The sequence below is a fragment of the Heterodontus francisci genome, chromosome 36 (assembly GCF_036365525.1).
Source record: "Heterodontus francisci isolate sHetFra1 chromosome 36, sHetFra1.hap1, whole genome shotgun sequence".
Taxonomy (NCBI): domain Eukaryota; kingdom Metazoa; phylum Chordata; class Chondrichthyes; order Heterodontiformes; family Heterodontidae; genus Heterodontus; species Heterodontus francisci.
Window position 1 is genome coordinate 12692828 of NC_090406.1, and position 25459 is coordinate 12718286.

The window sequence follows — 25459 nt, forward strand, 5'->3', positions numbered from 1 at the left end:
ACAGGTTATTAGAAGGGGGAAAAAGGCAACGAATCAAAATGGGCTAAGTTGACCTCCTTATTATAATACATTTTTGAAGGCGTATTTATTTTTTTAATTCCCTGCGCCCGGACCTTTCGTTCAGTTCCGAGCACCTTCTAGATGGGGGGACACTATTTGGCGTTGTATCAGGTTCCGGTTAAGATGGCGACGCTGGGCGGTAAGTGTGTTGTTGACTGGTTGGTTTCAAGGTGTTTGTGATTCTGCAGAGGTGCAGATACAGCGGGGAGAGGGAATAATGATAGGAGTTAGTGCAGTCGGGGAGATGGTGGGTGTCGAGTTCTCGCTCCTGTCAAAAGATGATAAACCTGTCGGCCTCCCCTGACCTTTCCTCCTTGACAATGTTAAGCTGTAGGTTTGCAGATTGTGCTCCAACTATTAAATAACCCAGATTGTTTCTATATGGAAACTTTGTGCGCGCGCAATATATTTATGGATAATTAACTTTCTGTTTGAGATGTACAGTACAATAGGTGGCCCTTCTCTCCTCCGGCTATTCTAAAACCAGTCCAGAAGCCACTGACCTGAATCGTTAACTCTGCTTCTCCCTCCACAGATGCTGCCAGACCCGCTGAGTATTTCCAGCATTTTTGTTTTTATTCCAGAAACCTTTCCACTCTCCGTAGGTCAGGCAGCACCTATGGAAAGAACACAAGTCACAAGTGTGGGTTTTGAACCCGGCCTCAGAATGTTTCTGTTTTTATTTACAGCAGCAATTGTTGTGTTTTTCATTTTGTCCCAAAGTTAATCCCACTGCCCCGTGCTTTCTCCGTAGCCCTGTGTCATTTTTTGCCTCCAATATTTATCCCCTTAAATGACGGCTCAGTGAAGGGAAATGAGACTGAACGGATAGTTGTATCAGAGAGCAATGGCGCAACTGGCCTGTCCTGCTAAATTCTGCAATTATGTCACATATCGACCTGTCAACTCTTACCACAATGCTGGTCATGCCTTGGTCCCACTGGGGCAGGATACATTTCCTCTGTGCTTTTGTTATATCCACACTTGATTACTCTTAAGGCTCTCCTGCCAGGTGTCCCATCTGCTACCCACCGAACTTGAACTCATGCAAAGCTCTGCTGACCGTATCCTCACTTGCACCAAATGTAACTTGTAAAATCCCATTCATCCATCATTGTTGTCCTCACTGACCTTTGTTGGCTTCTGGTACACAAACACCTCAATTTTGAAATTCGAATGTCTGTGTTAAAAATCCCTCCATGGTCTCGACCTCCTATCGCTGTAACCTCATCTGGCCCTACGACCCTCCAAGAGCTCCGTATTCCACCAATTCTGGCCTTTCGTGCAACTCCAACTTCCTTCACCCCACCATTTGAGGTCATGCCATCAAATATCTAGACAGTAAACTCTGGAATTTCCCTTCAGAAACATCTCCACCTCTTTAAGAATCTCCTTTAACCCTATCTCTGACCAAGCTTTTGGATACCTGTCCTAATGTCTCCTCCTTTGGCCTGGTGACACTTTTTGCCTGATTATGCTCCTGTGAAGGGACTTGGGATGTTTTACTAAGTGGGCTACAGCAGTTCAAGAAGGTGGCTCACCACCACCTTCTCAAGGGCAACGACGTATGGACAATAAAAACTGGCCTTACTGTTAATGCTCACATCCTGAGAATGAATTAGTAAATATATAAATGCAAGTTATTTGTTTACGTTTTAGAAATAGAAACTGCAACCTAATTTTGAAAATGTATTCGTTCTTTTTAAAGTTTAACTTAGTCTTATGAATTATGAAAGATACATTGAGAATGTGATATTTCACTTTGTAAATTTTCAATAACTTTTGCAGATGTATAAAAAAATGCGATTTACATTTTGTATATTTTCTTGAGATATATATATATATATATTATATTAATAACTTAGACTTGCTGGGTTAGGAAGATAGAGTGGGGGAATGGGACTGATTGGATCACTGTACAGAGAACCGGCATGACTCAATAGGAACATAGGAACAGGAGTAGGCCATTCAGCCCCTTGAACCTGTCCCGCCATTCAATGAGATCATGGCTGATCCGTGGCCTAATTCCATATACCTGCCTTTGGCCCATATCCCTTAATATCTTTGCTTAACAAAAATCTATCTATCTCAGATTTAAAATTAACAACTGTTCTAGCTTCAACTGCTGTTTGTGGGAGTGAGTTCCAAACATCTACCACCCTTTGCGTTAAGTGCTTCCTAACATCTCTCCTGAACGGTCTGATCCTAATTTTTAAACTATGCCCCCTAGTTTTAGAATCTCCAACCAGTGGAAATGGTTTATCTTTATCTATCCTGTCTTTTCCTGTTAATATCTTGAAGACTTCGGTCAGATCACCCCTTAACCTTCTAAATTCTAGCGAAAACAGGCCTAATTTGTATAATCTCTCCTCGTAACTTAACCCCTGTAGTTCAGGTATCATTCTTGCAAACCAATGTTGCACTCCCTCCAAGGCCAATATATCCTTCCTACGGTGTGGTGCCCAAAACTGCTCACAGTACTCCAAGTAGGGTCTAAACAGGGTTTTGTACAGCTGCAGCATAACCTCTGTGTCTTTATACTCCAATCCTCTAGATATAAAGACTAGCATTCCATTAGCCTTGTTGATTATTTTCTGCACTTGCTCGTGGCATTTTAAAGATCTATGCACCTGAACCCCCAAGTCTCTTTGGGCATCCACTGTACGTAACCTCTTCCCAATTATGGTCCAAAATGGATAATCTCTCACTTGCCCGCATTGAACTCCATCTGCCATAGTTTTGCCCACTCAGCTAGTCTGTCAATATCTCTTTGCAATTGTATGCTATCATCTAGACTGTCTATCATGCCGCCTAACTTTGTATCATCAGCAAATTTGGATATATGACTTACTATGCCATCATCCAAGTCGTTAATGAATAATGTGAATAATGGAGGCCCCAACACAGATCCCTGTTGGACACCACTAGTCACATCCTGCCAATCGGAGTACTTATCCATTATCCCCGCCCTCTGTCGCCTACCACTCAACCAACTTCCTAACCATGTCAATAATTTGCCCTCAACTCCATGGGCTTCTGCCTTAGTTAACATTCTCTTATGTGGGACTTTATCAAATGCCTTCTGGAAGTCCATATAAATAACATCCATAGACATTCTCCTGTCCACTACCTCAGTCACCTCTTCAAAAAATTCAGTGAGATTTGTCAGGCGTGACCTTCCCGTCATGAATCCATGCTGCCTGTCCCTGATTAACTGAAATTTTTCCAGGTGTTCAGTCACCCTATCCTTGATTATAGACTCCAGCAACTTGCCCACCACAGATGTCAGGCTAACTTGTCTGTAATTTCCTTGGTTCTCCCTTTCACCCTTCTTAAAAAGTGGAGTGACATGTGCAACCTTCCAATCCAGAGGGACCACTCTTGAATGTAGGGAACTCTGAAAGACTATAGTTAAGGCATCTACAATGTGCTCCCCTACTTCCTTTAACACCCTCAGTTGGAAACCGTCAGGTCCTGGGGATTTCTCACTCTTTAGTTCCATTAATTTCCTTGTTACTAATTTACTTACGTTAATTGTATGAAGTCCCAGTCCCCTATTGGCTATTAATTTTTTCGGGACTTCCAGCAAGTTATCCTCCTTTTCAGCTGTAAATACTGAAGCAAAGTAATTGTTCACCATGTCTGCCATTTCCCCATTATCAATGACAATATCTCCATTTTCAGCTTTTAGTGGAACTACATTGCTCTTGACCACCCGCTTTCCCTTTATGTAACTATAAAAATTCTTATTGATTTTGATGTCCCTTGCAAGTTTCCTTTCATAATCTCTTTTAGTAGTTCTTATAAGCTGCTTTGTGACCCTTTGCTGGTCTTTGTATCGATCCCAGATGGCCGGATCTGTGCTGCGTTTTGCATTTTTGTAAGCCATTTCTTTTTGTTTTATGCTATTCCTAATCTCTTTAGTTGTCGATGGCTGTTTTTTCTGTGAAGTGGAGCTTTTTCCTCTCGGGTATATACTTGATCTGTATTTTGTTAAATGTTTCTTTAAATATTCTCCACTGTTCTTCAGTCGTTTGACTCATTAACAGATCTTCCCAGTTTACCATGGACAGTCTCTGTCTCATCCCGGTAAAGTCAGCCTTACCCAAGTCTAAAATTCTAGTAGCTGATTCGTGCTTTTCACTTTCAAACGCTACCTTGAATTCGATCATTTTGTGATCACTATTTGATAAATGTTCACGTACAGTTAGGCTACTAATTAAATTTGGCACATTACTCATAACTAAATCTAGGGGTACCAATATCCTGGGGGGGAGATTTGTTAGTGCTCTTCGGGGGGGTTTAAACTAAATCAGCAGGGGAATGGGAACCTAAATTGCAGTGCCAGTGTACAGGCTGTTGAGAGTAGTGAGGTAGGGGATAAGGTTACAGGGACGCAAGAGGGCACTGGCAAGCAAGAACTTGGTTTAAAGTGTGTCTACTTCAACGCCAGGAGCATCCGGAATAAGGTGGGTGAGCTTGCAGCATGGGTTGGTACCTGGGATCCTGATGTTGTGGCCATTTCGGAGACATGGGTAGAGCAGGGGCAGGAATGGATGTTGCAGGTTCCGGGATTTAGATGTTTCAGAAAGAACAGAGAAGAGGGTAAAAGAGGGGGGGGTGTGGCATTGTTAATCAAGGAAAGTATTACAGCGGCAGAAAGGACGTTTGAGGACTCGTCTACTGAGGTAGTATGGGCCGAGGTTAGAAACAGGAGAGGAGAGGTCACCCTGTTGGGAGTTTTCTATAGACCTCCGAATAGTTCCAGAGATGTAGAGGAAAGGATAGCGAAGATGATTCTCGACAGGAGCGAGAGTAACAGGGTAGTGGTTATGGGGGACTTTAACTTTCCAAATATTGACTGGAAATACTATAGTTCGAGTACTTTAGATGGGTCTGTTTTTGTCCAGTGTGTGCAGGAGGGTTTTCTGACACAGTATGTGGACAGGCCAACCAGGGGCGATGCCACATTGGATTTGGTACTGGGTAATGAACCCGGCCAGGTGTTCGATTTAGATGTAGGTGAGCACTTTGGCGATAGTGATCACAATTCGGTTAGGTTTACCTTAGCGATGGGCAGGGACAAGTATATACCGCAGGGCAAGAATTATAGCTGGGGGAAAGGAAATTATGACGCGATTAGGCAAGATTTAGGATGTGTAGGATGGGGAAGGAAACTGCAGGGGATGGGCACAAACGAAATGTGGAGCTTATTCAAGGAGCAGCTAATGCGTGTCCTTGATAAGTATGTACCTGTCAGGCAGGGAGGAAGTTGTCGAGCAAGGGAGCCGTGGTTTACTCAAGAAGTTGAAGCGCTTGTCAAGAGGAAGAGGGCGGCTTATGTTAGGATGAGACGTGAAGGCTCAGTTAGGGCGCTTGAGAGTTACAAGCTAGCCAGGAAGGATCTAAAGGGAGGGCTAAGAAGAGCAAGGAGAGGACACGAGAAGTCATTGGCGGATAGGATCAAAGAAAACCCTAAGGCTTTCTATAGGTATATCAGGAATAAACGAATGATAAGAGTTAGAACAGGGCCAATCAAGGATAGTAGTGGGAAGTTGTGTGCGGAATCAGAGGAGATAGGGGAAGCGTTAAATGAATATTTTTCGTCAGTATTTACAGTAGAGAAAGAAAATGTTGCCGAGGAGATTACTGAGATACAGCCTACTAGGCTAGATGGGATTGAGATTCACAAGGAGGAGGTGTTAGCAATTTTGGAAAGAGTGAAAATAGATAAGTCCCCTGGGCCAGATGGGATTTATCCTAGGATTCTCTGGGAAGCCAGGGAGGAGATTGCAGAGCCGTTGTTGTTGATCTTCAAGTCGTCATTGTCGACCGGAGTAGTGCCGGAGGACTGGAGGATAGCAAATGTTGTCCCCTTGTTCAAGAAGGGGAGTAGAGACAGCCCTGGTAATTATAGACCTGTGAGCCTTACTTCGGTTGTGGGTAAAATGTTGGAAAAGGTTATAAGAGACAGGATTTATAATCATCTTGAAAAGAATAAGTTCATTTGCGATAGTCAGCACGGTTTTGTGAAAGGTAGGTCGTGCCTCACAAACCTTATTGAGTTTTTTGACAAGGTGACCAAACAGGTGGATGAGGGTAAAGCCGTGGATGTGGTGTATATGGATTTCAGTAAGGCGTTTGATAAGGTTCCCCACGGTAGGCTATTGCAGAAAATACGCAAGTATGGGGTTGAAGGTGATTTAGAGCTTTGGATCAGAAATTGGCTAGCTGAAAGAAGACAGAGGGTGGTGGTTGATGGCAAATGTTCATCCTGGAGTTTAGTTACTAGTGGTGTACCGCAAGGTTCTGTTTTGGGGCCACTGCTGTTTGTCATTTTTATAAACGACCTGGATGAGGGTGTAGAAGGGTGGGTTAGTAAATTTGCGGATGACACGAAGGTCGGTGGAGTTGTGGATAGTGTCGAAGGGTGTTGTAGGGTACAGAGGGACATAGATAGGCTGCAGAGCTGGGCTGAGAGATGGCAAATGGAGTTTAATGCGGAGAAGTGTGAGGTGATTCACTTTGGAAGGAGTAACAGCAATGCAGAGTACTGGGCTAATGGGAAGATTCTTGGTAGTGTAGATGAGCAGAGAGATCTTGGTATCCAGGTACATAAATCCCTGAAAGTTGCTACCCAGGTTAATAGGGCTGTTAAGAAGGCATATGGTGTGTTAGCCTTTATTAGTAGGGGGATCGAGTTTCAGAGCCACGGGGTCATGATGCAGCTGTACAAAACTCTGGTGAGGCCGCACCTGGAGTATTGCGTGCAGTTCTGGTCACCGCATTATAGGAAGGATGTCGAAGCTTTGGAAAGGGTGCAGAGGAGATTTACTAGGATGTTGCCTGGTATGGAAGGAAGGTCTTACGAGGAAAGGCTGAGGGACTTGGGGTTGTTTTCGTTAGAGAGAAGGAGGAGGAGAGGTGACTTAATAGAGACATACAAGATAATCAGAGGGTTAGATAGGGTGGATAGTGAGAGTCTTTTTCCTCGGATGAGGATGGCAAACACGAGGGGACATAGCTTTAAGTTGAGGGGTGAAAGATATAGGACAGATGTCAGAGGTAGTTTCTTTACGCAGAGAGTAGTAGGGGCGTGGAACGCCCTGCCTGCAACAGTAGTAGACTCGCCAACTTTAAGGGCATTTAAGTGGTCATTGGATAGACATATGGATGTAAATGGAATAGTGTAGGTCAGATGATCGGCGCAACATCGAGGGCCGAAGGGCCTGTACTGCGCTGTAATATTCTAATTCTAATTCTAATATTGCCTGTCCCCTTGTTACATCTCGGACATATTGCTGGAGGAAACTATCCTGGACACATTCCAGAAATTCACTACCTTTCTGACAGGTGCTAGTCTGCCTCTCCCAATCTATGTGTAAGTTAAAATCTCCCATTAATGCTACTCTGTCTTTGTTACACACTTGCCTAATTTGTGCATTTATACAATCTAACACCTCCGAACTGCTACCAGTGGGTCTATACACACCTATTACAGTTTTAGATCCTTTTCTGTTCCTCAGTTCCACCCATAAGGTCTCCACTGGATGCTTTCCCCTCATTACATCCTCCCTCACCAATGAGGTGATACTATTTCTAATCAGTAAGGCTACTCCATCCCCTCTGCCATTTTCCCTGTCCCTCCTGTAAACTTTATAACCAGGTATATTTAGTTCCCAGTCCCGACCATCCTGCAGCCACGTCTCCACAATGGCCACCACATCATAATCTTCCATTTGAATTTGCACCTGCAGCTCATCTAGTTTATTCCTTACACTCCATGCATTTGTTTATAGAACTCTTATTTGGGCTATACCCCCTAACCTGTCCCTCAGCACTGATGCTTTATTCACCTGTTTACTATTTCTCTCTTCTGGTTTAACGCCAAATGGCTGCCTTCTGTGCCATAATGACTCTATGATTCGGGAGTACAGGGCACAATTTCATGTAGATGACACAAAACCTGGATGTATAGTGAACTCTGAGGAGGAATAGGGATATACTTCACGAGGCCATAGACAGGTTGGTGGAATAAGCGGGCATGTGGCAAATGAAATTTAATGCAGGAAAGTGCAAAGTGATACATTTTGGTGGGAAGAATGAGGAGAGGTAATATAAACTAAAGGGTACAATTCTAAAGGGGGGTGCAGGAACAGAAAGACTTTGGGATATATGTGTACAAATCGTTGAAGATGGCACAGCAGATTGAGAAAGTGGTTAAAAAGCCATAAGGGATCCTGGGCTTAATAAATAGAGACATAGAGTACAAAAGCAAGGAAGTTATGATCAAACTTCATAAGACACTGGTTCGGCCTCCACTGGAGTATTGTGTCCAATTGTGGGCCTGCACTTTAGGAACGATGGGAAGGCTTTTAAAAAAGTGCAGAAAAGGTTCACTAGAATGGTACCAGGGATGCAGCTCTTCTCCAGTGGATAGATTGGAGAAGCTGGGGTGGTTGTTCTTAGAAAAGGGAAGGTTGGAGAGATGTTCAAAATCATGAGGGGTCGAGATAGAGTAGATAGAGAGAAACTGTTCCCATTGGTGGAAGGGTCGAGAATCAAAGGACACCGATTTAAGGTGAATGACAAAAGAAGCAAAATTGGCAAGAGGAGAATCTTTTTTACGCAGTGAGTGGTTATGATCTGGACTGCACTGCCTGAGAGTGTGGTGGAGGCAGATTCAATCATGGCTTTCAAAAGGGAATTGGATAAGTACCTGAAGAGGGAAAAAATTGCAGGGCTATGGGGAAAGGGCAGGGCAGCGGAACTAACTAAATTACTTTTGCAGAGAGCCGGCACGGGCTCAATGAGCCAAATGGCTGCCTTATGTGCTGTAACCATTCTATGATTCTGTGTAAAGATGAAGTAACAGACTTGTTTATAGCTGTTTATAGAAATAGCTCAACCTCCACGTGCATTCTATATAATCACAACTGAGGTTTAATATTAAGGATGGATCTTATGTCCTGGTGCTCATGGTAAACTGGTCACGCTTTGTTCTCATAGTTTATAAGAACGCTTGAGTTCACTACCAGCTATGTGAACTATATAATGCAATGTTAATAAATATAAACTGTACAGCATTTAATAACCTGAATGTATTTCCTGTTTAGATTGTTATTGCTTAGTTTTTATATTTTTTTAAAACTTGTTTCTTGCAGTTCTGCGCCTTGGCAGATTCATAACCGCTGTCTCCAGGTAAGTCCATAAACCTCACATATTTTGTAAAAACAGTTACCTCCAGTCTAAAAGGCTGATGAACTCTGACTTTTGAGCTCCTAGCAATGCTGAGTGAGGTTGGAAAGTAGTGGGATTAGTTCAACTGTAAACCAGGCCGCCCACATTGTATGGGTCCTGCTGCAAGAAGTTTGAAATTTTAGACTCCAATTAAAAGCAGACCGATGAGCAAATTTTTTTTGATCTGGAGGTATAATGAAAAATGGTGAATTATGGAAATTTGGAATAAACAGAAAATACCGGAAATGTATACCTGGTCAATGAGCATCTGACAGGAAAAGGGAGATTAATATTCTAGGTCCATATCTTGGTATCTTTTAACAGTTTTGTTTTTGCCTTCCCAGTTGCCAAGAATTTTGTAGGGGGTGGGGTGTTGGAATTGACTGTTTTAATTCCTTTCTCCCGTGTTTTGCAAGAGTATTGTGCTGTCAGCTGCATTCATTTTGTCCTTTACTTTTCCTCTGCCAGAGTGGCAAGACTGCAGTTGATTTAGAGAAGATGGTAGCAGTCATGGTATGAGGTTGTTAAATCAGTTACAGTATTTACATAATACCAAAATTGTGCTTCAAAGCTGTGAAAATTGAGATTAAGACAGACAGAAAATAAGAATATGAATATTCTAAAAGACCCCCGTTAATGAAGTTTGTAGATTCTAAACCCTTAAATGATTAGTTGCTTGTTATCTTTTTGACCTAACTTGTAAAGGTTTAACAAATATTTAACAAACACTTCAAATTTTCTGTTTATGCAGTACCTGTTCAGCCCCATCATGCAAGTGCACTTGTTGTCCCTGTTCTAAGATAACCACTAAGTTGTCCCTCCAGTAACAGAACGTTGTCAAATGGGGAATCAGAAGTATTCTGTAGGTGGTGGTACATATTTAGAGTTGTGGGAAACGTTTTGTAGCTGTCAAACAACAGGAAGATTAAATGGTGCATCCTGAGTGACTGGCTTAAGTCTATTAGCTTCCTTGGGTCTTCTGTGTTTGCTGATTTTTTAAAAATCTCTAAAGTTTTGCTCCCAGGACATAGGAAACATTGGTCTCCTTGTAGAGTTCATTGGCTCAGACCTCAGACTGTTTCAGCAGTCCCTCTACCCTATATCTAGTCAGAGGTTTTACCCAGTGCATGAATCCTGAATGTATCTTTTTATTGTGTTTTTACCCTTGTGCTTGTACTATTACCATAGGCACTAATCTCTTTAATGTGACTTTTTTAAAAGCAGAAAACAAAATCTCCTAGTGAGATTTTTTTTAAATGAATTAATGGCATAATTGTTATAAATTTGGATGCAGTTTAGCATTTTAGAATCTATTAATTTAAAAAAAAATTAACCTGTATTTATATAGTGGCATTCGTATCTTCAGATGTTCCACAGCCTTTCAAGCTAATTACTTTTGAAGTGCAATCACTTGTGTTATGGTCAGGTGAGGAGGGTCATCACAGGCTCCCCTCTTGCCCTTCCTCTTATTTGACCGCAAAAGGGTTTATTCCTTTTTAAGCAGTGTTTGTACTTACCACCTCAGTGAGTGTTTTACCTGTAATGTGGTCGTGAAAGAACCAATCGGGCAGGTTTTCTTGAGTTTAAACAGGAAAGAGGTAAGTTTATTAAAAACAACAATCTAAACCCAATTTAAAAATAATAAAAAATATGCCACATATTCACACGGGAATCACACACAAATAGATTACAGAGTGGAAAGTAGGTTTTGTGGTTGGATTAAAGCCCAGAATAAATAAAACTTAAATATGCAGTCTGTGAGCTTGGGTGATTCAAGGTCTTCCAGCTGAAGTTGTATTCTGAGATTTTTGGCTGGTCAGAATGGCTGCTCCATTGGCTCAGTGCTTTCTTGGAGGCAGACTTATAGGTGGCTCTCTTCCTCTGGTCTCTGTAGCAGTCTGTAGGTTTGAAGGGTCCACAGTTGCAGATGGTTTTCAAACTTGAGAGAGAAAGGGAGGCACACAGCCTTTTTTGCTGCTGCACACTCAGATATTGTTTGTCTGTGTGTGTGTGTGTGTGTGTTAACAAAACTCCAAGAAAACCCTGAGCCAAGTGGGGCAGTACCACGTACACTTTGACCAGCCAAAAACCTCAAGAATACAACTTCAGCCAGGAGATCACCGAATCACCCAAGTTCACAGACTGCATATTTAAGTTTAATTTATTCTGGACTTTAATCCAACCACAAAACCTACTTTCCACTCTGTAATCTATTTATGTGTGATTCTTGTGTGAATGTGTAGCATATTTTTTATTATTTTTAAATTGGGTTTAGATTGTTGATTTTAATAAACTTACCTCTTTCTTGTTTAAACTCAAGAAAAGCTGTCCGATTGGTTCTTTCACGACTACATTAAAGGTAAAACACTCACTGAGGTGGTAAGTACAACCACTGTTTAAAAGACTGTGTGTGTGTGTGTGTGTGTGTGTGTGTGTGTGTGTGTGTGTGTGTGTGTGTGTGTGTGTGTGTGTCTCGATCGTTCCACCAATCTATCCGTACATTACTTTGGATGGAGACCCAATAGTATGCTACTATGTACGTATAGGATACTAACTGTGATCCCCGGATCCATGTCATATTCCAGTAATCCGATTAAATACAAAGGGTGTTTTATGATTGAAGTTCCATTGGGAGATAGTGAATTGGCACCCTGATCAATGGAAAGGAAAATCAGGCAGAGTATAAAATGCGCTGCCAATTCGTTATCGTGATTCGTTTATATGACTGACCGGGACTGATTTCACCCAAACGCAGCTACTAGCTCCCGCCCCACTGGCCGCTCTCCCCCCATGGCAACTCACTTTTCCCCCTCAGCCGCTGGCTCCAGACCTCGCTGCTCCCCCTCACTCCCCTGGCCAATTGTTCCCCGCTCGCACCACCCCGCTCTCCGTTTGGCTGCTCGGTCCTACGTTTCATCAGTCTCCACACGCTGCCCGAAGAAGCAAGGCGAGCCACAAGGGGTAACGTGGCAACGTAGGAGCGAGTGGCCGAGTGGAGGGAAACGGCGCGGCCTAGAACTAGCGGATGGAGAGTGGGATGGCGCAAAGCGAGGAACAGGGGAGTGGGGGGGAGCAGCAAGGTCTGGAGCGAGCGGCTGAGGGGAGGAAGCATTGAGGCCTAGAGCGAGTTGCTGAGGGGAGAGAGCTCCAGCCTCAAAGTCTCCCATTCAGCCGCTTCCTGCAGCCGAGTGGGAGGCTGGATACCCGATGACGATTTATCGCACATACACGAAGATGAACCAGGCGCGGATACGCGATGACGTTATCCCGTACATGTGCCACTTAGTCCTGACAAGATGTAGCTGCACATGTGCGCAGCTTGGCGCACTCTGATGATGTCAGCGGGCTGCTGCGTTGTCAGGAGTCACTTTGTTGTTTTTAATGAGGTCCAAAGCCCCTCTCAGGTGGTATGGTCAGTGTAACCCCCTGGAGGGCTGTCTCAACTCATGAATACCTCGAGATGACTTTGAATGTCTTGCTAACGAGGGTGATCTGGATAATCCACTCGGTTAGCCAAAGCATTGTCCTGGCTGGACTTCTTGTTCGACTCGTGTCTTCAATTCGATCTCCTGGTATTTTGATGCAAATTGAGGTAGCCATCTTGGTTGTCTTTTTTTTTAAGTTAACTGTAGGACTTTTTCCATTGAAAGTTTAATGTAAGTTTCCAACCGCTGAATTAATGTTTCTCATTTGGCATATAGTGTTTTCTTGACACTTGTTATTAGGTAAACAGGGCAGGCAATTTGTGCAGAGTAACAGCCCACAAACAGCAGTTAGATAAAGGACTGTGTTTCCTCCTTTTATCCTTCTCATTGGGTTCGCTTAGTACCCATTTGTTAAGTGCTCTGCAATGTTCCTTTTACATAAGAAACACCGGACTAATCCAAGTCACTGTTATGCATTGTTACTGTGCCCAGTGTTCCACATCTTTCCCGTGTGAAGAGGGATAGAAGCCCTTCAGCTTCAGTTCCTTGGATCTCGCCCTATGGCAAAGATATATATCGCCATTCAGTGCCTCCCCAAGATAGCAAGGTGCTTATTAAAACCAAAGCAAAATACTGCAGATGCTGAAAATTTATAATAAAAGCAAAAAAGGCTGGAAGTACTCAGCAGATCAGACAGCATCTATGGATAAAGAAACAAAGTTAACATTTCAGCCTCTGACTCATCAGGCTCATCAACCTGAAATGTTAACTCTGTTTCTCTCTCCACAGGTGACCAGCTGAATATTTCAGCATTTTCTGTTTATATACCAAGTGTTCACTGTTTGGGAATCTTCCTGCCTGTTCCAGGATGCAGAGAATTGTTGTGTTAATTATGTGTTTTTACAGCATTGTATATGAAACCTTTGTAAAATGCCGCCTTGTATCTCTGAGAAATTGCTCAAAATGGCTTGCATAGGATGAATAATTTTGAAATATTGTGATTGTTACTATGTAGGAAATATCAATAAAGCAACACTGTGTGAACCTTGTTTAATTACTGTCTTTTTTTTCAGACCCAATTTGCTCCTTGCTAATCAATCACGATGCCTCCATCAGACCACAGTGACAGAAAAGGCAGATAGGTAAATTCAAACATTGTTTCTAAGACTAATCCACCATCTGTCAGGTATATGGTTAAATTGGAGTATCAATGGCATTAAGCTGATTGTTGTAGGAATAATACACATTTTGTAGAACAGTCCCCACCACTCTCTCCATCCATGCTTAGCATAGGCAATATTGAGCAAATAGTGCTGATCATTGTCCATTACATAGGAGTCATTTACAAAAGCACAGCTTATAACGTATTAAACACACTGGCTATTTTGAACAGTTCAATCAGTACTAACCCTTTTAAAAGGCTCTGCTGATTTCAACCAAAATCAGGTCTTCAAACAGTTTCAGTTAGTTGTTCGTGTCTCGTTAAAGTGCACCTACCTTAGTGATGAGATTCTGGATGCATTTGCTAACAATCAGCAATCTGTGGACGACAGGGCTGATTAAATGACAAAAGTGATAATACAAAGCAGAATAAGGTGATAATGAGTCAAATAGAGAAATAAAAGATGGGTCCAGAAGAGATGTAAATGGTGATAGCTGAGGTGGAGGGAAGCCTGAAAATTCTGGCAAAAAGAAGGTCCCTGTGGTCGACGAATGTGGCAGATGAAAGTCAAGTAGATCTGGGGAGTGTGGACCACCATACAGACTTAGCTATCAAAAGGAGATCCCACCCCAAATATCAGCCCACAACTCCTCCACTTCTGGGTACATTACCTCCATTACCAGCATCTTTCCAAGAGAAAATGGTACTGCTGGCTAAGGTTTAATCACAATCTGATATTTGTCTCTTTTAGTTAAAAATGTTCATTTTAAAGCAGCCATATTTTATCAAGATGTTTTATTATATAAATAGTGCGGGATTTTCATACGAATTAGGTGCAGGACTGTTCGGCCCCTCAAGCCTGCTCCACCATTTGATAAGATCGTGGCTGATCTGAATTTGGCCTCAACTTCACATTCCTCTCTGCCCCCCCCCATAACACTTCACTCCCTTGTCGATCAAGAAACTATCTCAGTCTTGAGTATATTCAATGATGCAGCCTCTATGCTCTCTGAGGAAGCGAATGTGTCCTCGCCCATAAGTGGAAACATCCTTCCAGCATCCACCCTGTCAAGTCCCCTCAAGATCTTATATGTTTCAATAAGACCACCTCTCATTCTTCCAAATGCTAATGGGTACAGGCACAATCTGTTCAACCTTTCCTCATATCCCAGGAATCAGTCAAGTGAACCTTCTCTGAACTGCTTCTAATGCAATGTTATCCTTCCTTAAGTAAGGAGACCAAAACTGTACACAGTACTCCAGATGCGGTCTCACCAAGGCCTTGTCCAGCTGTAGCAAAACTTTCTTACTTTTGTATTCTACTTTCCTTGCAATAAACGACAACATTCCATTTGCCTTCCTAATCACTTACTGTACATAGATACAAATTTTTTGTGATTCATGTGCCAGGACACCCAGATCCCTCTGTATTCAGTTCTGCAATCTCTCTCTCCATTTAAATAATATACTGCTTTTCTATTCTTCCTGCCAAAGTGGACAAGTTCACATTTTCCCACATATACTCCATCTGCCAATTTTTTGCCCACTCACTTAACCTAATTATATTATGTCCTCTTCGCAACTTACTTTCCTACCTTTCTTTGTGTCATCTGCAAATTTAGCTACCATACATTCGGTCCCTTCATCCAAGTCATTGATTTAAATTGTAAGTAGTTGAGGCCCCAGCACTGATCCCTCTGGCACTTCATTAGTTACATCCTGCCAACCTGAAAATGACTCATTTATGCCTACTCTCTGCTTCTTGTTAGCTAACCAATCCTCTATCCATAGTAATATGTTACTCCCTACACCATGAATTTTGTATAGTATCCTTTGATGTGGCACATTATAGTGGAAATGCACAACAGTTCAGCCGTCTGAAAGGAAAAAACAAACCCCTTTAATTTTGTTGGTGGCTCTCACTTGAAATGCTCAGTGCTTCTCTTTAAGATGCTGACTGAGCTAAGACCATATAACCTGGAACAAGAAAGGCCATTCAGCCGATCATGCCCACTCCTTTTGTAGGCCCTGTATGACTATCTCAATCATGTTTGATGCCCACTCCACCATTCTCTCTGTTGTCCTTATGTGAATTAAACAAATCAACTGAATCTGTCCAATCTCTTTTTATATCCCTATAAATTCACTGTAAATTTGGCATTTCTGTTTTGGAGCTTTTATTTAAAATCTAAATGGGACTGGAATTGCTTGTTTGCAGCTCCACACTAGCAAAACAGACGAGCACTGCAGTAGCCACCAAGAAGTCTTCACTTCCCAGCAATAAAGGGGAGTACGTCATCACAAAACTAGATGAGCTGATAAATTGGGCCCGACGGGTGAGTGCTGTAAATGCAGAGGTTACATTAGTCTGTGTGCATGGATAAGCAAGTAATTGTAAGATGAGATATATTCCTGTAGAGTTATGTGAACTATCTGTGTTTAAGGATGTGCTGCATTTGGCTGTTGTATATTAGAGTGTATTTTGGGAACACTAGGAGCACCTTCTAATATACCACTTTGCACCATATTCAGTAGCAGTAAAGCCTGCAGTTGTCATTTCTACCTTCATCTGTATTCTGTTTGCTGTACATGTCACAATTATTGTCATTTTGAAATTATTGATTAGAAGTGGGAAGTATTTGTGTTCAGAAGATTAATATTTTTTCCAATGCTTTCAGAGCTCTTTGTGGCCCGTGACCTTTGGGCTCGCCTGCTGTGCCATTGAAATGATGCACATGGCAGCGCCCAGGTATGACATGGACAGGTTCGGCGTCGTCTTCCGTGCCAGTCCTCGGCAGTCAGATGTTATGATCGTGGCTGGTACTCTCACAAACAAAATGGCTCCAGCCCTTCGAAAGGTAACCTAAAGGTTGTTTGGTCGTTGGTGTGTTTTCGACAGGTTTCCTCCTCTAACACAAATAAATATTAAAATACTACAAATACGGCAAATGTGAAATAATAACAGAGAAAGCTGGAAGCACACCATCCAGGACAAAGCAGCCCGCTTGATTGGCATCCCATCTACAAACATTCACTCCCTCCACCACCGACGCACAGTGGCAGCATTGTGTACCATCTACAAGATGCACTGCAGCAATGCACCAAGGCTTCTCAGACAGCACCTTCCAAACCCGCGACCTCGACCAACTAGAAGGACAAGGGCAGCAAATGTATGGGAACACCACCACCTACAAGTTCTCCTCCAAGCCACACACCATCCTGACTTGGAACTATATAGCCGTTCCTTCACTGTCGCTGGGTCAAAATCCTGGAACTCCCTTCCGAACAGCACTGTGGGTGTACCTACCCCATATGAACTGCAGCGGTTCAAGAAGGCAGCTCACCACCACCTTCTCAAGGGCAATTAGGGATGGGCAATAAATGCTGGCCTGGCCAGCGATGCCCACATCCCATGAATGAATTTTTTAAAAAAACACTGCAAGTCATCTAGCCAGCACCTGTGACGAGAATAGTCAATGTTACAGATCAATCTCCTTCACCAGTATTGTTCTTCTGATGGGTACTACCTGAAACATTTTTTTTAACCACATAGCTAATTGTCCTGCTGTGTTCCCAGTCTTTTTCTGTTTTTGTTCCTCGTAAGACAAGTTGTTCTCTGAAATTATTACTATTGTAGAACAATAATGTTTTTGTGTTTAATAAGTAAAGGATGTCTGAAAATGTATTATTCCACAGATAGGCACATGTATATGTTTTTCTGAAATACTAACCTTTATTAGAAACAGTTGAGTAACATCTGGTATGGTAGTAAAGCCAACCAAGAGGTTGCAGTCAGTCCGATCCCTCAGCAGTCGGAACGCTATAATTTTTCTTGGGGAGGTTCCTGGAAGAGGGAGTGTGTCCATTAGCTAGTGCTCCTGCCTCTGATCAATAAGGATTGACTGATACCCTGCTGGAAGCTGTGTCTGGATACTGGTTGAATCCAAGATTGGACTGGGTTGTGACGCTGTCCATTACATAGAATTTACAGCACTGAAACAGGCCATTGTGCCCAAATGGTCTGTGCCCATACTTTTGTTCTACACAAGTCTCCCATCCTACTTCATCAAACCCTATCAGCATAATCTTCTATTTCATTCTGCTTCCTCTTAAATGCAACTTGCCTCAACCACTCCATGTGGTAGTGAGTTCCACATTCTCACCATTCCCTGAGTAAAGAAGTTCCTTATTTTATTTATTTATGACACCGAGCTTTGGACGATTGGAAACATCTCTACAACTACCTTATTGAACCCCCTTCGTAATTTTAAAGATCTCTAGGTTCACCCTGATGAATGGCCACTTCAACATGTTGCTGCAGACTGGCTGGCTCCAATGAAACTGAACCCCACCAAGGGTCAGTACAATTCGAAATTTGCAAAAGGAACAAACTATTACATGATGTAAAGATGAATTATGTTTTGGTTTTGTTATTGTATTGTGCAGGTTTATGATCAGATGCCTGAACCTCGCTATGTAATCTCCATGGGCAGGTGAGCATGTTACTGAGTTTCACTGTACATTTATTAATTTGATCAGCCACTGAAGGCAGAAGTTCTAACAATGACATTGTTCTTACAGCTGTGCAAATGGTGGTGGTTATTACCATTACTCCTATTCCGTGGTGAGGGGCTGTGATAGAATTGTGCCAGTAGATATTTATGTCCCAGGTGAGTGCAGTTATCAAATTGCCAAATTACCAATGCTACAGGGGGTATGGTTGCATAGCGGTTATGTTACTGGATTAGTAATCCAGAGGCCAAGACTAATGATCTAGAGGCATGAGTTCAAATCCCAAATAGCAGCTGTGGAAATTAAGTTCAATTAATTAAATAAATCTCGAGAAAAGAAAAGCTAGCATCAGTAATGGTCACTATGAAACTACACAATTTGTTGTAAAAACCCATCTGGTTCACTAATGTCCTTTAGAGAAGGAAATCTGCCATCCTTACCCAGTCTGGCCTATATGTGACTCCAGACCCACAGCAATGTGGTTTAGAGGCCTGCTCAGGTCGGGGGAAAAAAGAACCCGACCCCAACCCGCCTGAATCCCTCCAATTTTGCCCCGAGCCCGACTCGACCCGAACCCGCCCCGACCCAACCATCCCTTTACTTAGCTTCTGACTGGGAAGCTCCATGAAGTTGCAGCGCATGCGCAATGACATCATCAAACCCAGTTTTGTCCCGGACTCCCAGCTCGGGTAAGTTTTTACTTTCAATACCTCCCGGCAGAGCACTTACCGTGTGTGTCCGACCCGACCCGAGCCTAAAAGCCGGACCCTGAAGATGGGCCCGACTCGACCCGAACCCGACACATGTCGTCTGGCCCCTTCGGGTCGGGGTAGCAGGCCTCTGATGTGGTTGACTCTTAACTGCCCCTGGAAATGGCCTAGCAAGCCACTCAGCTGTATTCAAGAAGGCAGCTCACCACCACCTTCTCAAGAGCAATTAGGGTTCGGCAGTAAATGCAGGCCTTTCCAGTAATGTCCACATCCTGTGAATGAATCATAGAATGGTTACATCACAGAAGCCCATTTGGTCCATCATGTTTATACTGGCTTTCTGCAAGAAATGACCTAGCAAAGCCACTCAGTTGTATCTAACCGCTACGAAGTCAATAAAAAAGAATGAAACCCATCAGACCACCCAGCATCGACCTAGGCACTGGAAATGACAACGTCAAACCCAGCCCTGTCGACCCTGCAAAGTCGTCCTAACTAACATCTGGAGGCGTGTGCCAAAGTTGGGAGAGCTGTCCCATAGACTAGTCAGACAACAGCCTGACATAGTCATACTCACGGAATCTTACCTTACAGACAATGTCCCAGACACTGCCATCACCATCCCCGGGTATGTCCTGTCTCTGGCAGGACAGACCCAGCAGAGGTGGCGGCAAAGTGGTATACAGTCGGGAGGGAGTTGCCCTGGGAGTCCTCGGCATCAACTCCTGACCCCATGAAGTCTCATGGCATCAGGTCAAACATAGGCAAGGAAACCTCCTGCTGATTACCACCTACCGCCCTCCCTCAGTACCCATCCATGTTGAACACCACTTGGAGGAAGCACTGGGGGTGGCAAGGGCACAGAATGTACTCTGGGTGGGGGACTTCAATGTCCATCACCGAGTGGCTTGGTAGCACCACTACTGAGCGAGCTGACCGAGTCCTAAAGGACATAACTGCTAAACTGGGTATGCAGCAGGTGGTGAGGGAACCAACAAGAGTGAAAAACATACTTGACCTCGTCCTCACCAATCTGCCTGCTGCAGATGCATCTGTCCATGACAGTATTGGTAAGAGTGGCCACCGCACAGTCCATGTGGAGATGAAGTCCCGCCTTCACATTGAGGATACCCTCCATCGTGTTGTGTGGCACTATCACAGTACTAAATGGGACAGATTTCAAACAGATCTAGCAATGCAAAACTGGGCATCCATGAGGCGCTGTGGGCCATCAGCAGCAGCAGAATTGTACTCAACCACAATCTGTAGCCTCATGGCCACTCTACCATTACCATCAAGCCAGGAGACCAACCCTGGTTCAACGAAGAGTACAGGAGGGCATGCCAGGAGCGGCACCAGCCATACATCAAAATGAGGTGTCAACCTGGTGAAGCTACAACACAGGACTACTTGCATGCCAAACTGTGTAAGCAGCATGCAATAGACAGAGCTAAGCAATCCCATAACCAACGGATCAGATCTAAGCTCTGCAGTCCTGCCACATCCAGCCATGAATGGTGGTGGACAATTAAACAACTAACTGGAGGAGGTGGCTCCAAAAATATCCCCATCCTCAACGATGGGGGAGCCCAGCACCTCGGTGCAAAAGATAAGGCTGAAACATTTGCAACAATCTTCAGCCAGAAGTGCCGAGTTGATGATCCATCTTGGCCTCCCCCTGAAGTCCCCAGCATCACAGACTTCAGCTGATTCGATTCACTCCGCGTGATATCAAGAAACGACTGATGGCACTGGATACTGCAAAGGCTATGGGTCCTGACAATATTCCGGCAATAGTACTGAAGATCTGTGCTCCAGAATTTGCCGCGCCCCATCCAAGCTGTTCCAGTATAGCTACAGCACTGGCATCTATCCGGCAATGTGGAAAATTGCCCAGGTATGTCCTGTACACAAAAAGCAGGACAAGTCCAACCTGGCCAATTACCACCCCATCAGTCTACTCTCAATCATCAGTAAAGTGATGGAAGGTGTCATCAACAGTGCTATCAAGCGGCACTTGCACAGCAATAACCTGCTCAGTGACTTCCAGTTTGGTTCCGCCACTCAGCTCCTGACCTCATTACAGCCTTGGTTCAAACATGGACAAAAGAGCTGAACTCGAGGTGAGAGTGACTGCCCTTGACATCAAGGCAGCATTTGACCGAGTATGGCATCAACGAGCCCTAGCAAAACTGAAGTCAATGGGAACCAGGGGGAAAACTCTCTGCTGGTTGGAGTCTTACCTAGCGCAAAGGAAGATGGTTGTGGTTGTTGCAGGTCAATCATCTGAGCTCCAGGACATCACTGCAGGAGTTCCTCAGGGTAATATCCTAGGCCCAACCATCTTCAGCTGCTTCATCAATGATCTTCCTTCAATCATAAGGTCAGAAGTGGGGATGTTCGCTGATGATTGCACAATGTTCAGCGCCATTTGCGACTTCCCAGATACTGAAGCAGTCTGTGTAGAAATGCAGCAAGACCTGGACAGTATCCAGGTTTGGGCTGATGTGTGGCACGAATGTTACTTGCCACAAGTGCCAGGCAATGACCATCTCCAACAAGAGAGAATCTAACCATCTCCCCTTTTACATTCAGTGGCATTACCATCGCTGAATCCTCCACTATCAACATCCTAGGGGCTACCATTGATCAGAAACTGAACTGGAGTAGCCATATAAATACCATGGTTACAAGAGCAGGTCAGAGGCTAGAAATCCTGCAGTGAGTAACTCACCTCCCTACTCCCCAAAACCTGTCCACCATCTACAAGGCACAAGTCAGGAGTGTGATGGAATACTCTCCACTTGCCTGGATGGGTGCAGCTCCAACACCACTGATGAAGCTCGACATCATCCAGGACAAAGCAGCCCGCTTGATTGGCATCCCATCCACAAACATTCACACCATCCACCACCGACGCATAGTGGCAGCAGTGTGCACCATCTACAAGATGCACTGCAGCAATGCACCATGGCTCCTTAGACAGCACCTTCCAAACCCACAACCTCTACCAATGAGAAGGATAAGGGCAGCAAATGAATGGGAACACCACGACCTGCAAGTTCCCCTCCAAGTCACACACTGTCCTGACTTGGAACTATATTGCCGTTCCTTCACTGTTGCTGGGTCAAAATCCTGGAACTCCCTTCCTAACAGCACTGTGGGTGTACCTACCTCACATGGACTGCAGTGGTTCAAGAAGGCAGCTCACCACCACCTTCTCAAGGAAAATTAGGGTTGGGCAATAAATGCTGGCCTGGCCAGCGTTGCCCACATCCTATGAATGAATTTTTAAAAAGAGCAACTTAGTGACTTCCACTCCCTTGCCCTTTCCCTGTAGCCGTGCAATTTTTTTTTTTCTTCAGGTGCTTATCCAATTCCCTTTTGAAAGTGCAATTATATCTGCCTCCACCACAGTCTCGGGCAGTGCATTCCAGATCCCAAGCACTCACTGTGTAAAAACATTTTTCCTCATGTCAACATTGGTTCTTATGCCAATCACCTTAAATCGGTATGCTGTGGTTCTCAACACCTCTGCCAGTGAAAACAGTTTCTCTCTATTTACTCTGTCTAGACACCTCATGATTTTGAATACCTGTATCAAATTTCCTCTCACCCTCCTCTTCTCTAAAAAGAACAACTCCAACTTCCCCAATCTAGCTACGTAACTATCCAAGTCCCTCATCCTGGAACCATTCTTATAGATCTTTTCTGCACCCTTCTGTAAAATCTTTACATCCTTCCAAAAGTGTGGTGTTCAGAATTGGACACATACTCCAGTTGAGGCCAAGCCAATGTTTTATAAAGTTCATCGTAACTTCCTTGCTTTTGTACTTTGTCTCGGTTTTTGAAGCCTAGGATCCGATATGTGTTTTTAAACACTTTTTCCACCTGCCTTGCTACCTTCAACAATTTGTGCACATATACCCCCAGGTCTCTCTGTTCTTGCATCCACTTCATAATTGTATCCTTTAATTTATATTGCCTCTCCTCGTTCTTCTTCCCAAAATGTATCACTTCACACTTTTCTGCATTAAATTTCATTTGCCACATGTCCACCCTTGCCACCAGTCTGTGTATGTCCTCTTGAAGTCTATTTCTGTCCTCCTCACAATTCCGAATACTTCCAAGTTTTGTCATCTGCAGATTTTAAAATTGTGACCTGTACACCCAAGTCTAGGTTATTAATATATATCAAGAAAAGCAGTGGTCCTAGTACCGACTCCTGAGGAATCCCAGTGTTATACCTTCCTCCAATCCAAAAAAACTTCACTATTGTTTCCTGTCACTCAGCCAACTCCGTAGCCATTTGTCACTGTTACTTTTATTCCATGGGCTTCAACTTTGCTGGCAAGCCAACAGTGTGGCACTTTATCAAACACCTTTTGGTATTCCATGTACACCATGTCAACTGCATTACCCTCATCAACCGTATCTGTTTATGACTGACAATAGCTTTTTTGGCTGCAGTATTGGAGCCAATTGCTCATCCAACATATCAATTTCCACTGATATCACAGAATTCTATCTTGTGAACACACTAGTGTGGAGTACCTTGTCAAGAGATTTCAGGAATACTTTGCCAACTGGATTACTCTCATCCACTAACCTGGTAAATTCTTCAAAAACTCCCAAGTTTGTAAAACAGAACCTTCCTTTCTGAGAGTCATGTTGAATGGCCCATTCTCTTTCCCAGTGATTATAAAGGGCATCTCTTTGGATCCCTTTGAGCATCTTCTCAATGATGAATATCAGGTTGATGGGCCTGTAGTTCCCAAGCTCTGATTTGCCCCCTTTTATGAAAATTGGAACTAAGTGAGCTTCCTTCCAATCTAAGGGAACTATCCCTGACTCTATTGAGCTACTGAAGACATGAGCAAGGGACTCACAGAGCACCTGTCCCATCTCGTTATTCATGCTTGGGTGAATGTCAACTGGAATTGGAAGTCCATGAAAAAAAAATTAAAAGTTAATTGTTTAGTTAGTTAAATAATTGGTACAGTGTATCATGGTCAAACCTTCCTCTGTATGAGTAAGAAAATAGGCAAGTGAAGCCATAAGCTGAACTGGTACCTGTTGAGTAGGTGCAATGAAAAGGATGAAGAATTGAGACATGCATCTTTTGCTTACCTCTACCAACCCAGCGCCTGACTCAATGGTGGAATAAGGTTAAAAGCATGTGATCAGCACAGAAAACTGTAGGGTGGGAGGATTAGTTTCAGTTAAAATTCAATTAGTGGATTAATTCTAAAACCAAGCACCCCAGATGGCTCAGTTGGTAAAACATCCATGTAGCAGAGAGCAGTGCAGATCAGGAGGTTCCAGGTTTATTTCAGTCCTTGTCTGCTCTCAGCTGGGGCAGCAACTGTTGCAACTGAACCTCTAGCGTGGTGTGGGGAAAATCAGGCAGGGTTCCCATTACTGGTCCTGTGAGCCCTGCTGGATAGCATGTGTTTGGTTGCCAACCGAAGAAAGGCTCAACTGTGGTGCTGCTCATATGGAATAAGCTGCCAGCGTTCACTGTTCATGAAGAATGGTCAGTTGGGTGAGCTACTAGAGGGTTTCTGATTCCTGTGGAGATGGAAGTAGTCAAAAGGGGAGAAAGGTCTATCGGAAACCTAAGAGTCACTTTTGTGTTGGACGGTTACATCTCAGTTCATGTTAAATTCATTCAAACGTGTTGCTATTCCCTTTGATTGTGGTGACCTAAAACATTATCTTGGATAAATGACATTGTCTCTTTTATGTTAGGCTGCCCACCCACAGCCGAAGCCCTTCTGTATGGAATTCTACAACTGCAGAAGAAAATAAAGAGGGAAAGAAGGTTAAGCATTTGGTATCGGAAATAAATGGGCAGTATAATTGCAACTAGTATTTATGGAGCTTGTGGGCAGTGATGTGATTCTTTGGTGGAAGAATGGACTCTTTGTGTTGTGATGTCATACGTAACAATGTCCTATAAACTTTCATTTTACAAAGTTAAAGCATTTCTTGTTTTCTTTTTGTATGTCTTCAATTTTATGTTCTTCAACAATGCAGGATTTTATAAGACAATATCTCATTTGGTTTATATGCCATTTTCCTTGGCTCTGTCGCTCTCTTCCCCTCTGACTTTTCTGTTGCCTCCCTGGATTGGAGAAGAAAGGTAATGGTAAAAATTGGGAAATAACTCCCCTCTACCACCAGCTTTTGAGAGCCAGCAAAAAATCATTCTCTAGCATGAGGGAGAAATAGCAGAGAAAATCAATGAGCGCTCCTCCATATCTCCTTTTTGGCTGACTAGAGATAACATTGGGAACAGCCAAAAGTGACTTTAGGACAAGTGGAAAGAGGGGACTTAAGGAAGTGTA

General features: G+C 43.5%; 1 protein-coding gene and 1 long non-coding RNA gene across 2 annotated transcripts; one reads left to right on the top strand and one right to left on the bottom strand.

The window, feature by feature from the left end:
- Positions 1–130: 130 nt before the first annotated feature.
- On the top strand, positions 131–25093 carry ndufs7 (NADH:ubiquinone oxidoreductase core subunit S7). The gene is made up of 8 exons (XM_068016176.1): positions 131–199; positions 9225–9261; positions 13799–13867; positions 16106–16223; positions 16566–16745; positions 18334–18380; positions 18469–18557; positions 24861–25093. The coding sequence occupies exons 1-8, from the start codon at positions 142–144 to the stop codon at positions 24956–24958; spliced, it is 696 nt and encodes a 231-aa protein (XP_067872277.1). The 5' UTR covers positions 131–141; the 3' UTR covers positions 24959–25093.
- Positions 13801–19437, bottom strand: LOC137351592 (uncharacterized). Its single transcript, XR_010969521.1, has 3 exons — positions 19129–19437; positions 17619–17731; positions 13801–16796 (listed from the first exon to the last, which is right to left on the bottom strand). It is a non-coding gene; the product is annotated as an uncharacterized lncRNA (long non-coding RNA).
- Positions 25094–25459: the final 366 nt, after the last annotated feature.

Bases quoted from the DNA above. Each gene is read 5' to 3' on its own strand.
- ndufs7 (XM_068016176.1), top strand. From the start codon at position 142: ATGGGGGGACACTATTTGGCGTTGTATCAGGTTCCGGTTAAGATGGCG. The intron at 9,262-13,798 runs GTAAGTCCATAA...CTTTTTTTTCAG, and splicing joins TTCATAACCGCTGTCTCCAG to ACCCAATTTGCTCCTTGCTA. The intron at 13,868-16,105 runs GTAAATTCAAAC...GCTTGTTTGCAG, and splicing joins GTGACAGAAAAGGCAGATAG to CTCCACACTAGCAAAACAGA.